The sequence below is a fragment of the Alexandromys fortis genome, unplaced genomic scaffold, assembly GCF_014885135.2.
Source record: "Alexandromys fortis isolate MF-2015 unplaced genomic scaffold, M_Fortis_MF-2015_v1.1 scaffold_36, whole genome shotgun sequence".
Lineage (NCBI taxonomy): Eukaryota > Metazoa > Chordata > Mammalia > Rodentia > Cricetidae > Alexandromys > Alexandromys fortis.
Window position 1 is genome coordinate 11632087 of NW_026067915.1, and position 16895 is coordinate 11648981.

Here is a 16895-nt window from a genome sequence, read left to right on the forward strand (position 1 = left end):
CCAACTTTAATAGAATTGCAAGAACAATCTGGCTGGTTGCCTGCATGGTCCGAATTAGTCTTCACCAGAGAAATGGAATTTTTATATTGGTTGTCCTTGTCACTTCTCTGATGCTTTAAAAAATATTATTATTATCAGTATTTTTTTTTGGCTAATGTGTTCACTGGTGTATGCCAGACTTGCCTTCAGTTTGCTGTGTAGCCTGAAGATGACCTTGAACATCTGAGCTTCCTGCCTACATCTCCCAAGTGCTTCTGGGATCTAACGCTGGAGTTTGTGTGTGCTAGGCAACCGCCTACAAATCCAGGAGTTCATGTGTGCTAGGCAAGCCTCTACAAACTGAGTTACAGGGCCTGCCACTCACCCATTTTTTGTCTCTGTTTTTCGGGTCTGAGCTGAGGCATTTTCTACGCATGATGTCCAGAGCCCTGCTCTTTCTGTTTTCACTGACTCCTTTAAGCAGGAGAGATTCCTATGAGAGCCCTGGGTAGGTCCTGTGGGCTTGACATTTCCTACACATGTCTACTGACGCATTCTATCAGTTATACACAGCCACAGTTTACACACGTGAGATCAGGTGTCCCCCAGGACTGTTTCCACTTGGGGACAATTGACTTACCTTGTATTTTCTAACAGTGTACTGGAATCGGTGGGGCTCAGGTTGTTCTCGCAGTGTGAAGGGGGGGTGGATTTGCTGTCAGGCTCTCACTGGAGAGTGAGCTCTGTGGCTGGTTGGGCATGTGAAGTTGCTTTGGGCAGTAGATATGGTAAAGGTGTGGATACATATCTATGTAAGTCCAGATAGGCACTGTTCCTCGTGGAATTAACTACAGCTGACACGTTCAGTGCTTCGAGGCAGCAGAATGTGTGTGTGTGTGTGTGTGTGTGTGTGTGTGTGTGTGACAGGACAAACTGCAGTTTAGCTGTAAGTTTTCTTTTTAAAAATGTTCACATTTGCATACATGTGCAGAATATTTTATGAGCAGATTCATCTCCCATAAGTGTCCGTCCTCTCCTGATGGTGCTCACTCGTTCTTTCCCAACCAGTCTCCTAGTCTCTCTCCCTGCCATGTTCATGTCTTTGGTGTGTGTGTGTGTGTGTGTGTGTGTGTGTGTGTGTGTACAAAGCTTGCACAAGTAAATAGCTATAATTTTACAGCTCAAAGACACGATTTGTTCATTATTACCAATTGAGTTAGCATTCAGGACTTCTTATGATTTTTAAAAAGCCTATTTTATTTTCTCCAAATAAAACTCTCTCTCTCTCTCTCTCTCTCTCTCTCTCTCTCTCTCTCTCTCTCTCTGTATGTGTATGTGCACATGTATACGTGTATGGATTCAAAAACATCAGAAAGCTATGTGTGAGCCATCTTTTTTGGAAGAGATAATGCCCTGCTCTTCCTGGGTGGTTTGTCAGTAGGCCCTCATTGAACAGGTATGTCTATCACATTTATGAAACATGTTTGTTCTTTTTCTGGCTAAGTATTATGTCAGGAGCCTAAATGTTATCCAGTGCCAGGCTTTCTTCTTCTTCTTCTTCTTCTTCTTCTTCTTCTTCTTCTTCTTCTTCTTCTTCTTCTTCTTCTTCTTCTTCTTCTTCTTCTTCTTCTTCTTCTTCTTCTTCTTCTTCTTCTTCTTCTGACAAAGATGAAGCTAATGTCGGATTTGATGACTGCTGGTTTTCTGGGTCTCATTTCCAAGCGTGTTGTTAGGATAATTACGTTGCAAATTGGTTTGGTTTTCCAAGATTCAATATTCATCATTGTTGCCATGGTGATCACCGTCCATCAGTTAGTGTTCTTTGCTTACCTAAACATGTTGTCACGTGAATGCTTCCTTCCTTTAAAGGATGGCTGCTGGGTCTCTGTTAGACCTGTCTTTGCTAAACCTGGGAAAATGACTATTTTAGCATCAGCTTCTGACTGAGCAGTGGATTGTAACTGCAGCTGCTTTTGCAGACACTTTCTGAGCATACTAAGAGCTCTTAATGAACGTAGCTGCTTATCATGATGTTTTAATCAACAGAAATATTTACATCTGCTAATTAGGCCCCGGAGTAGCGTTTCGGGCCCGTATTGCCAGGTTCATCAGATCCCACTGATCTCGTTTCCTGATATTACACTTCTTCTCCCCTTAGGGTGCTTTAGACTCCTGGGATCTTGCAAGCCAAGTTTTAATTATGAGAATTTCCAGCTTGCAGAAATAGCCATGTTAATGGCTTCTTCTACCGGCATGGGATTCCTGGAGGGGTTGGGATAGTGTTGACTGAGTCCTGGAGAGAGACGGAGAAAGACACAGGAGCCTGACAAGAGATGGCGGTTAGACCAACTCACCCAGGATGGATATAGTCGGCCAAGACAGCTGGGCGAGCATGCGAGCGGTGGAGGAGACTCCAGGCTGGCGCAGAGTCATTCTGGAGGCATCTGTTGCAGTGGGAGGGGATGGAGAGTCAGTGTTGCTCTGGAATGGCGTTGGGAGGAATGAGATGGTTGTGACCAGTTGTTCCTCCAGTTGGTGTATGGAGTATTGTTTTTCTGGATCTCATCGCTGTTCCCCAACCCAGGGACTACAGCTCTGAGCACTCAGAGCTGGAGAAATGGTGGCTGTGTGGTGGGGTCAGGTCACAGCTTGGGTGAAGACAAAGACGGGTTCTCTTCTGATGTCTCCTTGGTCTTGGGATGGCGTAGATTTGCCTAGCTGTCTAGTGACTGGGTGTGGATTATGCGCTGAAATGTGCCCCTGAGGTGATAAGGGACGTCTAAAATAATAAGATTCTAAGGCGTTCCTTGCCTACTCTTCCTCTAGAGCAGAGCTCTTCTGTAATTTTGTTGACCTTAATTCCCTGCATTCTTTTTTCCTCTCACTTCTGCTGTGATAGACAAGGACTCTGTGGTAGTAATTCTCCCTGATCCACAAGGCATTTCTTCTGCTAGCACTAACTCTTTTCTCCTTAGCGAGAAGCTAGACATATACCCCTGTTTTCTTGTTAATGTCCAAATATTAGGAGTTTTAAAAATTGGTAATAACTATGCAGAATATCTCATTAGGCTAGATTTTATTAAATCCAAGAAACATGGGTTTCAACAATAATATGGAATATAATATATTTCTGATATAATAATGTTATATATTATTAATAATAGGGAAATAGAAGGAAGTGAAATGAAACAGGCCTTTAATTCAGGTCTTTTTTTTTTAGGGAAAATACTGGCAATATCTTGTTCTTACCTTCCTAGCAGAATGTGTTCTGGTGAGGCCTTTGAGGTTCTAAGATTGTATTTCTCAAAATTCTTTTAGTTGGAGAAAGCAGCTCAGCAAATCTCTTCCACGAGTTTCCAAGATCTAGTTCCCCCTAGGCTCCATCTCTTGTAGGAGGATGGGTTTCATCTTCTTCTCAAAGTCCTGTCTGTTGGCGGTTATGTAAGCCAGGGAGGAGTCTGCGGCCAGGGCCGTGGTTAGCTCCTTGTGGGGCTTGAGCAGGAGACACTGAGGTTGGTTTCGGGTGGCTCAGTAGAGGTGAATAAGGACAGGCGGTCACCTTGAGGGTGGTGCCCTGATCTGTGAGTGGGTTGGGATGGTGGGCGAGGAGAGAGGGCTCTGGGGTTTCCGATCTGCAGCGAGTTAGTGTGAGGGTCTTCTTTTCAAGGATACTCCATGGCACTTACAGGAATGGGAGCGTGACTGAGTTCAGGGTATCATGGGCGGTGAAAAACTGCATGTAGTACATACAGACATCTATTTCAAGGGGTCTCCCCCCCCCCTCTCTCTCTCTGTGAAGGAGATCACAACGTTGAACAGAAACAGGAGCTGAAGGGATGTGCAGATATGGGCTGTGTTTTCTAAGTTGGGAGATTTGACATATGTTATAATGGAGCCATTCTGTGGGCTGGGGAACTAATCTCTGAGAGAGGAACAGGGTGAGTGAGAAGCCATTGTTCCTTATCTGGGGTTGATTCTCATCCTCTCAAACGACACAGTGGTGACATGAATGTGGTGCAATGAATATTGAAGCTATCAGATCCAGCCCAGGAAACACTCATGTCTAACTGTCCTTCCTCAATAGGCCACCCCTCTGAGCCAGATGCTGGGTGTGCTCTAGGCTGCAGTGCTCTGGGCTGCCCGGGTTTCAGTCCTCTGAGTTACAGTGCTCCAGGCTGTAGAGCTTTGATTGCAGTGCTCTGGGCTGCAGTGCTCTGGGCTGCAGTACTCTAGGCTGCAGAATTCTGGGCTGCAGTTTTTGGGGCTGCAGTCCTCCAGGCTGCAGAATTCTGGGCTGCAGTTCTTTGGCTGCAGTGCTCCAGGCTGCAGTGCTCTGGGTTGTTATGCTGTGGGCTGTAGAGCTCTGGGCTGCAGTACTCCCAGCTGCAGAGCTCTGGGCTGCAGTACTGCCAGCTGCAGAGCTCTGGGCTGCAGTACTGCCAGCTGCTGAGCTCTGGGCTGCAGTACTCCCAGCTGCAGAGCTCTGGGCTGCAGTAATCCCAGCTGCTGAGCTCTAGGCTGCAGTGCTCCGGGCTGTTGTGCTCCCTAGCATATTCAGGTTAAAGCTGAGTTTGTTTCCCTGGCTAGAATTTGATAAAAAAATCAAATTGGGGTACAAAGTGGTGAGTTTCATTAGGGCATTTTCACACACCCTTTGTTTTTGCTCATCACCCTTCCCCATACTCTGGCCTAGAACCTCTGCCTACCTCTTGCTGATCCCTTCCCCTTGGGTATTTTATTGCTCTTTCTTTATCTCCCTCATCCTTGTTCCCCATCCCGTGAAGCCCCTTCTCCTCCTCTCAAGGGTCTCTTTTCTAGAATGACGCATACTCAGTCTCTCTACATATACACACATATAAAAATATAGTTTAGGATCTGTGTTTGAGAAGACATGTGGCCTTTGCTTTTGAGTCCAGGTAGCTTTGCTTAAGGCAATAATGTCCAGTTCTAGTCTTTTCTTGTCTGACCTGCCGGGACACCGTTCTTCTCCATGACTGCATGGAGTCCCATCGTGTACATGTGCCTTCTGCTGATGGGCATCTAGGCTGGTTCCATGTCCTGGCTATTGTGAACAGTGTGGCTGTAAAAATGATGCCCAAGGATTATGGTACCTTTATGTTCCAGCATAGATTAGACTGCGGCATTGGCATTTTGATATGATGTGGTTTTTAAGATTGTCCCAGTCCATATTAGTTGAAAATGTACTAGGAGGGAAATGATCCAAAGGACCATGAAGATTCAAGCAGGAATTTAGCAGAGATACACAAACCTACTAGAAGCCTAGCTGTTGGGCTGTACTCTGCTGTCCTCTTCTGGCTGTACAGTGGAAGCTGGCTGGAACGCCATATCCTCCTGAGTGCTGGGATTGAGGACATGTGTGTGCCTATGTCAGGTTGTATAACCATGTTTAAATTGATGTGCTATGGAATGCAGAGTGGAGGCAAATTGATTACAAAAATAAAGATATCTCTCGAAGGAGAGGAATGTAGCTCAGTTGATAGAGTGCTGACCACACGAGGCCCTGGGTTTGATCCCCAGCCCTGCATTAATTAGTCATGGAGTACACACCTATAATCCTAGCACTTGGGGTCTGGAAGTGGGAAAACCAGAAGTTCAAAGTCATCCCGAGCTACAGAGCTTGGTCTACGTGATACCCTGTCTAAATGTTTTGTCTCTTGAGGTTTTGGTCGTGAGGCTTTGGGGGCACAAGTGCGGTCATCTGACGCTTGCATTACTAGTGCGGATACCAGGGTTTATAGAAGGACACTCTGGTGTGGTTGGAAAGGAGGACATAGACACAGACAACCTGGTCAGTCATTCATGCTGTGTGCAGCCGCCTCTTAGCATCCTAGCAGGCAGAGAGCCTGGACCAGCCCAGCAAGAACATGGTCCAAAAGAGTAGTTTAGATAAACCTGGAGATGTGGGTTAGGGGTTAGTTGAGACATGGACAGGTGATTCAGGGCAGGCTGGCTTCCACACCCAGGAAAGTCAGAAAGGCCTGGAGACAGAGGTATTGGAGTGGACGTTCAATGGGGTCTTTGGCTGCTTGGTCAAATGAGAACCCTTGTGTCACCTCCCCTACACCAGAAGCCAAGTCACATAAGGACTTGTGAGGAGTCTTGGGGTCAAGCTTAGAGAAGTCAGAAAGCAAGCTGGCATGTGTGTGTGTGTGTGTGTGTGTGTGTGTGTGTGTGTGTGTGTGTGTGTGGTGTCTTTCTCCTTGCTTCCCATCTTTGGAATGAATGTGTCCTCATTCACTGTCACCCCAGAGAAGGATGTTGAGAAAGCAGGTTGGGATGGACTTCTGCGTCAGCACAGATGGATCTAAGGTGAACAAGTATCTGGCAGGAAGATGTATTAGATTGAATTCCTGTTTGGGTGGAGGTCTGACCAGAAGGCGAGACAGGAAGTGTTCTGAAGCAAAGAATTAAAGTACCTGTTACAAAACCAAACCAAAAGCATTCACACGCTGCATACCCTTGAGTGGAACAAAGCCATTCATATAGTGAAGTGAATGGCGGCTTTGAAGTGGTCTGAGGAGACAGGTCAGTGGGTAACGGTGCTTACCATGAAAGCAAGAAGACCTGAGTTCAAATCCCTGGCACCCACATGAAATCTGAGTATGACTGTGTACCTGTAATCGCTGTGGGGGAGAATGGAGACAGGTAGGGACCAGGAACATGCTGGACAACCAGCCTAGCTGAAGCTTCAGGTTCAGTCAGAGATCCTGTTTCATTAAATAAGGTGGGCGGGGGGGGGGGGGGGAGAGGACAGCCAATGTCCTCATGTGTGCATGCGTACTTGTATCTAAACACATGCATGCCCGTGTCCCACCTCTCACAAATAGATACATAATAAAATAAGAATAGACAACTCTGGGATTATGGAGGAAACCCTGACTGTGAAAGCTGGAGTCTGAACCACACGGGTCCTTCTCAGCACCGGTTGGTGTTCCAGGTGGGAAAAGCTCAGCCGTGAAGAGAAAAGAGCAGCGTGCTATGTTTTAGACAGACCCATACAATCATCTAAAAACCGATGTGATGTTCTGAGAACATGGTCAGGACATTGAACACAGCGCAACTTCAAATAAAAGTCTGAGTTCCCAGAACATTTCATGTGGTCTTTACTGGTCCAGTGGGCTATGCTTTGGAATTGGGAGTTTCCAGTTAAGATTTGATATCCATTTTATTTTGTTGATATTCATTTTATTTTGTTTATATCCATTTTATTTTGTTGATATCCATTTTATTTGATTATTTAATAAGCCAGATACTTTTAACGCTGATCATTTGACTGGAAATATTTGCAAATATTCTTGAGGGGAACATTTTTCTCAACAATTACCTAGGAAATATGATGAATGTACACAGTCCATCTGGAGATTCCAGGCACCAACAATATTTTGTTTTCCTTTCCTTCCCAACTAGAATTTTTTAGCCTAAATTATTTTCTTGTTTCTTTCAGGCTGCATCTGTCTGTGTGCAGGGTGGGCAGAACTGTCCTAGGGTCTGCAGCTATGGTTTCTTCTTGGCCAGGTTAGTTTAGGAGACAATGATGTGTAGCAGCCTAGGCGGGGGTCTGCAGGGCACCCACTGGGGTTTCCAGGTTCTCAGAACAAGGATCCGGACCCTGGACACATGTCAGGGACAGAAACAGCACTGACCAAGGAAGAAAATCTGTGGAGAATAAAAATGAGCCCAAGTTGGATAAGAGTCATAAGCTCCGTGGCTCCAGTGATGGGCAGTTCTGAACCTGTGGAGAGCTCTCTTCCTAGGCATGCTTCTTCCCAGATGGCAGCCTTGTTGGGAAGGGTTTCCAGCCTTTCCCTCTGTCCTTGCTCCCTCTCATCTGTCAGTCTTGACCCAGACTCAGCAACTAAGACATGATGCTCACGACTTGCAGAGATGTCAGTTCACTGGCGGAACCAAGTGTGGGAAAATATGACATCATCAGGATGTCATCCTAATCTCTCTTCTCCTTTGGAATCTCCAGAGAAAGAATTTTGAGGCTGTGTAGAGTGCAGTGTGGAGATGGTAGTATTTATTACAGTAAAGTGGAATGTTTTCAGGAGACCAGAGCCCCAAAGGGCCACTCAGGTTAGACACACTTCCAAGTGGGGAGAGTAGACAATGGTCAAGCAGACCACTGTGCAGACCTTTATTGCCTACGTCTTAGGCAGGCTTTTCCCTATTTCTAAATTCTCTAGAATAGACAGATTTCCATGAAGGGTTTTCCTGCCCAGGTGATTGACAGGCCATGGATGAATTCTGGGAGGCCACATTAGTATTTTCTTATTCTTTGTCAGGAAGCTTGTGACTAGATATCATGATTTTACAGTTTTCTGGGTGGTTCAGAAAATCATGCCTCTACCTGTGGGGCCAGAGAGTCCACTCAGTCCCATTCATCTGAACTGTACTCACAATTCTGCCATTTCAGTTTCACGTTTAACAGGAGATTTTACAAGGTAGGGCTGCGTTCTTCAAAACCTCAACCATCTGTCTACCTAGCAAGGAGAGACAGGAGGACTGCTCCATCCTACACTGCTGGCTGCCACCATGACTCAGACACAGGGAGACCCACCATTCCCCCTTGGGCTCCACCCATAGGTGCTGATAGGAGCACAGGAGATCTGTGTTCAGGTCCCAAAGAAACACAGTTAAAGTAATATTGTGCAAATGCAAATGTAACACATCTTTGCCTAGTTGAAGTAATATTCTACAACAGTTGATCTTTGTATGTGCTTACTAATATTGAAGGAGGCCGGAGTTTGAATTTGGGTCTGGTTATCTTATTTTTAGTCCAGATGGAACCAACTTCTACTGTAGTGAAGTTGTAGGAAGGTAGTACTAGGTTTGCACACTCATGGTTTGTGTCATGTGGAGTGTAACATATGTTTCTTTATTTGAAGTGGGGTGGGAGTGTGTGTCACATCATATGTGTAGGCTGGAGTCAGTTTCTCTTGCTTTCCAGCATGTCGGGCTTGGGAATTGAACTCAGGTCATTAGCTTTGATGGCAAGCACCTTTACCCACTGAGCCATCTCAGTGCCCCTCCAGACCTTTTCTTGTTCTTCTATAATTTATGCTCGAAGCATCACTGATCCTTGTTATAATGCAGTGCTGCCCCACAGAAATAGTTTCCATCTACACTGTCCATCATGGTGTCCAACTCGCAGGAGGCTGTTGGACATACACATGTGCCCAGTGCAACTGAGAAACTGGGTTTTGATCCATGAATTTGAGCATCTCATCTGATAACGCGATGATGTTGTCCTCTATGGCACAGTGAACCTAAATCTGGTTCTTTGGTTGAAAATGTGAGCGGTTGCATTGAGGTTCAGCTAGATGTGGCTGTCCTGGGATACCCCATAAGCTTCCACGAGTTATTGCTGCTCTGACCTGGTTGCACACGCTCACTGTGTCAAAATCCCTTTTTGTCTCAATTGCAGTTTGATGGTTTGGACGTTTTGATTCCTTGTAGGTTCAGCGAAATGAAGACAAGACTACCACCTTGAAGCTGGCTGATTTTGGCCTGGCTAAATATGTGGTGAGGCCTATATTTACTGTGTGTGGGACGCCCACATATGTAGCTCCTGAAATTCTTTCTGAGAAAGGTAAGTATTTCTCTCTGCTCTTTGATACTCAAGCTCAACAACCAACAAATGCTTTTCTTAGTGTTTTCCAACAAAGAGCAGTTAAAAAATTCTCAGTTGAAACTCATGCTTGCTAAAAAACTTTATTTGTGTGTGCTGCATGTGTGTGTGTGTGTGTGTAGGCAGGACAATGAGATAAGAGAACAAGGAGAGAATCTGCTCAGAGAAGGCCATTTGTACCCAGGTCTACCACTAGGGGAGAAAAATGGAAACATTTCTTATGCTAAATGGTAAAAAATTCCTCCACTAACCTCCATCTAAAAGCAAAAGGGATCTCATATCAAACTCCATGAATATTCATTCCTCATTTGTGAGGATCAAATGAACTGCTTTGGCAACATACTTTGCAGAGCATATAAACAGAAAATATATGGCAGATAGCCTGACAGTTGTTGCATTGTGAAGCAAATTTACCTCCTGGCCGAGAGAGGCTCTGGGCGAGTTGAAAGCTTGGTCACAGGTGGAAGACATGTTGGATGGGTAGCTCCTCATCAACACAGGGACCTGGAAGCTGTGACGAGGACACAGAGCATGTGTGAGGCTGGGGTGTGTGTGTGTGGAGACTTGAGAAGACTAGTCTTACTGGATGTAGAGAGTCATGCAGACATCCCAAACAAGAAATGTTTAGATTTTGAGTAACAGGTGTCATGGCCACTGAGATGTGATAATAGTGATATTAGAGAACACTGATAGCAAAGATGAATTAGATGAGAGACAAATCAAATTAGCATATGCTTATAGGGAAAGCACACCAACTAAAACAGAGACCCACATTAGAATAGAGACATCAGTACATCAGTATAGACTACATCAGTTTAGAGACATTAATATATAGACACCAGTATAGAGATATCAGTATAGATTACATCACTTTAAAGACATTGGTATATAGAAAGATATCAGTATAGACCCACACTGTTGTCCTGTTGGCAAGGATGGGAAGTCCTGGATAAATGAATAAATGTGTTGTATTGACTCTTCAGTCTGATGGCTAAACTGGTGGGCTGGTGGCTCTGCAACGATGCCAGGACAAGGACAGTTAAGCTCGGACAAGCCACAAGTCCTGCCTGCAGGAGGGAAGGCAGTCAGTAGGGGCTGGGCTACATGGAAGATGTAACTGGATTAGGAAAGAACACGTTATAGAAGCCAAGGGAAAGTTTTAAGAGAAGGGCAGGCAGAAGACTCTGTCCCTGAGACTTAACAGTGCTTGAGAGTTGGACAATGATCATTGAGCTGGCCCCAAAGGGACCATTAGGGACTTTTATTCTCTTTAGTCTCTTATTGATTTGTATCTTGATAATCTTGCTCTGAACTTAGGAAATGAACTTCTAATGTCCATTTAAAGCTACCAGTTGAGTTCATTTCCAAAATCAGAAAGTACTTGAAAATGTGTCCACGCCTGTTTGTGGGCGGATAAGTGAGGTACATAAAAGCCTTAACCGGGCATCACTGTTCTAGTTCCGTTCTGCTCCTGGGGCAAACACCATGACCAAAAAGGCCACTTAGGGGAGGAAAAGGCTTCTTTCATCTTGCACTTCCAGGTCACTCTCAACTTAGGGACATCAGGGTGGGTAAGCAAGGCAGGAACCTGAAGGCAGACTGCTTGCTATTCCAACCAGAGACTTTGCAACCAGGAAAGCAATAGAAGCCAAGGCAGAATGATGCTTGATGGCCTGCTCATAGGTTCATTGGTAACTAGCTTTCATATTCAGCTCAAGCCTAGGGATGGTACTGCCCATAGTGGGCTTGGCCCTTTTATCTGCATCAATTACTAATCAAGATGATTCTCTATAGATACTGATCACAGGCTATGTTCAACTTCTCAGGGAACTGTAGGCTATGTAAAAAGTGACAGTTAACTCTAACAAGGGCAATTACTTTGTACATCATCTCATCTCCAATAAGTCATATTACAACCAACTGTCATGTTTGCTACTTCTTTTCATTGTGACAAAATATCCGGCATAGGCAGCTTAAGGGAGCAGGAGTTTTTGCTTTTGTTGCTGTTGCTGTACAGCTCAAGAGATAGTTGTCACCCTTGACCCTCCTGTCTGGGGTTTCCTGCTACTGTGTTCTTGCAGGTTATGGCCTGGAGGTAGACATGTGGGCTGCCGGTGTGATCCTCTACATCCTCTTGTGTGGCTTCCCGCCTTTCCGAAGTCCCGAGAGGGACCAGGATGAACTCTTCAACATCATCCAACTGGGCCAGTTCGAGTTCCTCGCTCCTTACTGGGACAGCATCTCTGATGGTGAGACTTGGGGACTCCCTGGGATGGGACCAAGGGCTGTGGGACTCTTCTTACTCTTTCAGAGTGGCCTGGAGAGGTATTTGGAGGGTGTGGGTGAAGCTTCGTGTGATGTATCAACTGTCCTCACGCATAGATAAGAGACTGGGAAGGCTCTCAGTTGAGATGGGGCCCTCCAGTCTGTCGATTCTCCTGGGTGCATTGTATTAGCTTTTCCTGGGAAAGACGTTGTCCCGAGAAGGCTATGTCAGCGGCAGAGATAAATGCATACACTTGTGTCTCTCTCCACAAAGGCAAAACTTATTGAGTAACAATAAAGTCATAAAATAATGTTCATGGTAGCAATTTGCCAGATTGATAATTGGACCAATGTTAATACGGGTTCTTTTATTCCAGTCTTAATTACTACTATTAGCTCTTACATCATATGTCACAGGATAAGCATGTATACACACACATGCATGCACACACACGTGCACACACATACTATTGAATAGATACAAAAGGCCGAAAAGGGTTGCAGCAGAATTTCAAGAGGTTTCAGAGGCGGACAGAAAGAAATTAAGTAGACTCTACACTGATAAGATAAGGACCCCAAATTAGAGACAGTTGCAAGGTCGCCAGTGCCAGGCCATGCCACCCACTGCCATTGTCAGCCAGGCTGCCATCACTCACAGGGTTTGAGAGTGAAGTGGCAGGGTTGACTTTGACTGAGAGTTTAAAGGACAGGCTTAGGTCTGTTGCCAGAGCTGGCAAGCAGGTGGGTGGCAGGGCCAGACAGGAAATCAGGAGGATGGGTTTGTGAAGCACGATTAATGAAAACTCAGAGAGAGAAATTGGTTGTTCAACCTGAAGGCCTGAAAAGCAAATCAGCCAGCCACTGGCTCTTTACCTCGACCTCAGTCTGAAACGGCGATCCTGCCTCCTGGAATCTCAGAATGAGGCTGCGTGTTGAAAGCTGTTTCCTCCTGTTTAATAATCCTCTCTAGGGCTGGGATTAAAGGTGTGCACCAGCATGATTAAAGGCATGCACCGCCCGATTTCTATGGCAACTAGTGTGGCTACTGAGATTAAAGGTGTGTGTTGCCATAACCTGGTCTGTAAGGCTGACCAGTGGGACTGTTTGACTCTCAGATCTTCAGACAGTCTTTATTAAAATACAATTGAAATGCCACCTCAGGTTTGTAACAGTTGGGTAGGCTGTATCAGCAGTGGGGACAGAGCTGAACTGAAGCCCCAGGGACACCTGGGAGTACTCTGCCTGTTGGTCCTTGATTCATATACCAGGTATCACAGGCTGATGGGGATTCTTGCCAGTGCAGTGCTGGGCGTCCTCTTTCTGGGTTTAAGTCAGGGTATTGCACCCTTTTCTTAGTCTGGTGTGTTTAAGTGTTTGGGCCTGGGGCCCATGTTCCCTATGGCCTCAATCCACTCCAATACATTTGTAAGTGGTAACTTTTCTACTCTCGGGGAATACAGTATAGGCTGAGCCTTGTAAGTGCTACTGGGTGGACAGTCCTAGTCATGTGTTCACCCAGGTACTCAGCCCCCTCTATCCTCAGGATGGATGGACTGACCAAATCACGTGTCCGCCCTATCCTCAGGATGGATGGACTGTCCCAGTCATGTGTTAACCCAGGTGTCCAGCCCTGCTCCCATGGAGTCAAAATCTACTTATAGAATGGAGCCTCTCAAGGCAAGGAAAGTCTGGAAAGCCATTGTCTTCAACAATGTGGCATATAGTGCAGCCTACACAGTAGGCATGAACAAGTGTTGACCAAAGCTGCAATTCCTAAAAGTGCCACTTGGGGAACCAGTGAGTTTGTTGAATTTACTTTCATAGTAGGCATGAAGAGTGATGTACAGGAACAAGTGTGGCCCAAACACAGCTGCATCACTGCATAGTTCCACCCCATCATGGATGATGGCCTGTGGATTATGGAGCCACCTCTGCTGTCAGCATCCATTTTTCATATACTCCAGCACCTTCCAAGATCACTCATAGTCAAGGGAAGGAAGAAGGGAATAATGGCTGGACTATCAACTGTGGCTCCTTTTCCTGCTAGGAGGTATCAGTAGCTGCCACCATTACAGACCTAGCTCCATGGCTTCCCCTGACTCCACCTCCTTTCTCCCAGCATTCAGTTTAGTTTTCTCTGCCTAGCTCTGTTCTACACTATCAGGCCAGTCCAGTTTCTTTATTAACCAGTGGTATTCACAGCATACAGAGGAGAGTCCCACATCACCTACCATTTAGGTTTGGAGGGGAGAGAGAAGTGGGTAGGTTTGAGAGTGAAGCTAAATTGAGTGTCCCTCAAGGGAGCCACAGACGGACTAGCATGGCCTGGTGGAGGGCTGAAGCAAGAGTCTTCAAGTTCTACCAGACAAAGGAGGTCTCTTTATTTAAAAGTTTCTGAGAGGGGTGTGGGGGGGTAGTAGTGGCTCCGGATCCTATGGAAGCAGGCTTAGTTAATATGTAAGCTATGCTATGTGCCTACATTCCTGTTGCCTCTGATTCCCAGGCAGGGGAGAAGGGGCTAGGCTCTCTTAGTGAGGACAGAGGGTTGCAGCTGCTGGGAGTCTCTTTACAGCAGCTGGATGTGGACTGTCAATCATCCACAGGAGATTGCAGTGGGGCAGGACCAGATCTGTGAGGCTTTTCCCTTGTAGCCCCTGGGGGGGGGGGTAAGGGTGTTGGGGATAAGGAGGTGGGGTGGGAGTTGGGTGGGAGGTGGAAGGGTATGGGCATGGGTGTGGGGTGGGAGGTGGGGGGTATGGGTGTGGGTGTGGCGTGGGAGGGGGGTGGTATGGGTATGAGGGTGGGGTGGGGTGGGGTGGGAGGTGGGGGACAAGGGAGTAGGGGTGGGGTAGGAGGTGGGGGTCTGACTTCCAACAGAGTCCCCATCTCTCTAGGCTCAGCATGGACTTGAGTGGAAGGTGAAATTCAGTTGAGTTAGTGCTAACGGCTGCTTAGGTTTCTTTGCATAGTTTTCAGTTTTGTCAGTAAGCAAGAATATTTATCAGCTTAGGAAAAGGGAACATGTTTTATTTAAAACTTGGTTAGTTTGATATAAAAATTTAAAGTGTGTAGATGTGGTGCCCGCTCTGTTTCCTTGACCTGGGTGTATGGGTGTCAGCAGTGGGCCTGGAAAAAGCAAGCAGCTGTCTGCTACAGCTGTGCTATCTAGCCCTGCTTACCCTTGGCTAATTCTAAATGAATTATTCCAGGGTCAATAAAGTAAGGTTTCATTTATTCAACACCACTAGCCGGATCTCTCTTCCCCTGTTCTTTCTTTCCCATTTCCTCTTCTCTTCCCTTTCCTCTTTCTTTCCTCCCCTACTTTTCCTTTTGTCTGCAGATTTTTATCCTCTCTTCCCCTCCTCTCCCCACCCCTCCCCTCCGCCCCTCCCCTCCCCTTTTCTCCTTTTTTTCCTCCTCTTTTCTCCCCTGGCTCTTATTTCCTTCCCCTTTCTCTTTTTCCTGTTCTTTACTTCATTTCTTTTCTTTTTCTTTTATTTAAATTATGTTTTATCAGACAGGACCTCACTCTGCAGCCCAGACTATCTGGGAACTCACTATGTAGCTCGCCAAGGCTAGCTCAGACTCAAGTACTCTATCCTCCTACTTTAGCTTTAACTTCATCTCTAGTGCTCGGGGTTATGAGTGGTTGGAACATGTCTGGGATGTTTCCAACTCCTGTCCTCCTATTCCAAACAAGGAAAGCTTGCTAGCATTCCCATGGTGCTGATGTGGAAGTGTGGGCTTCCACTTCATGGCTTGGAAGGAAAGAATACCATAAAGCCACCTGTATCTATCACTCTTTCCCCAATTTCTCTGCCTTCCACAGCTGCCAAAGATCTGGTGAGACATTTGCTGGTGGTGGACCCCAAGAAGCGGTACACAGCCCACCAGGTCCTTCAGCATCCCTGGATTGAGATGTCTGGACACAGCACAGTGAACCCACAGAAGGACGAGTCCCCCAGCAGCGAGGGTTGCTTCCAGAGCCAACACAGGAAGGTTGCAGGGCAGGTGTCATAGTCCTGTCTGGGGCACCTAGCCAACTTTCTCTCCTTGATGACACGGAAGAGGGTGGCGTCTACAAGAAGACCATGCAAGCCCCCTCTCCAAGGACTAGAGAAAGAGAAGAGACACCTGGCATATTTTGAAGAGTGGTTTAAAAGCAAGTCCTACTGTTAATTGCTCTATGATATTTTTAGATTTGTATATCTAAAATCTTTAATACTTTTTGGGTAAGAATTGCCATGAATGAAGAATTTTGATAATAACTATGAGTTCTGTTTCCTCCTTGTAGTCAAGTTCATAGCGGGCTACGTGAGTGAGCTTTCCATTGTGAGAGCTCCCCATATGACGAATGAGGCTAATCCTGGCTTTTCTACTTCAATAAAGCGTACTCTGAACTGCCTCGTTCAGTAGTGGTGGTGGTGGGGGCGGGGAGAGAGCTGGGGAATAGAGTTCAACACAGCTGTGTTTTAACCTTTGACAGGTGTGGGAAAATCTTGTTTTCGTCTCGGAACAGCAGAGACCAGTCAGTAAGTGTGGTTCTATGAGCTGAAATTCCATGAAAACAAACAAACAAACAAACAAACAAAAAAACAGCACTTTTTTGGGAAGCATCTGCAGGCTGATTGGTTAGAATTTCATGATTATGGAGAATTGGAATGTACAGACCGAGAGCCAAAACTTATCTTGGGTTATCTTTATTCCCCTAATAGTTATGTGTCACCAAACTGTGTATCTGACCTAACAGATAAAGCTGTTAGAACGTACTAACTCAGCCGACTGCGAGTTTCTAACCCCCAAACTAAGACGGAACAGCATCCAGAGCCCACCGAAAAGACATCCCTGCCTTGCCATCAGCCACCTACCTAATTCTATCACCAGTATATTTGGTAAATTCATTGATTTGTGACTTTGTTTTATTTGGTGATAATAAAAAAAAAATCATGTCACAATTTCCAGGATGGTTTATCATTTAGGGCAACATGAATGTCTGTTG

At 45.9% G+C, this 16895-nt stretch overlaps 1 protein-coding gene across 1 annotated transcript in view; it reads left to right on the plus strand.

Annotated features, from left to right (window-relative positions):
* The window catches only part of Dclk3 (doublecortin like kinase 3), a 45365-nt gene extending 28893 nt beyond the window's left edge, over positions 1-16472 (plus strand). Inside the window, exons 3-5 of the mRNA XM_050139644.1 lie at positions 9460-9592; positions 11713-11880; positions 15726-16472. Coding sequence (XP_049995601.1) covers positions 9460-9592; positions 11713-11880; positions 15726-15916 — 492 coding nt within the window. The 3' untranslated portion in view covers positions 15917-16472. The remainder of the gene's footprint in view (positions 1-9459; positions 9593-11712; positions 11881-15725) is intronic.
* Positions 16473-16895: the final 423 nt, after the last annotated feature.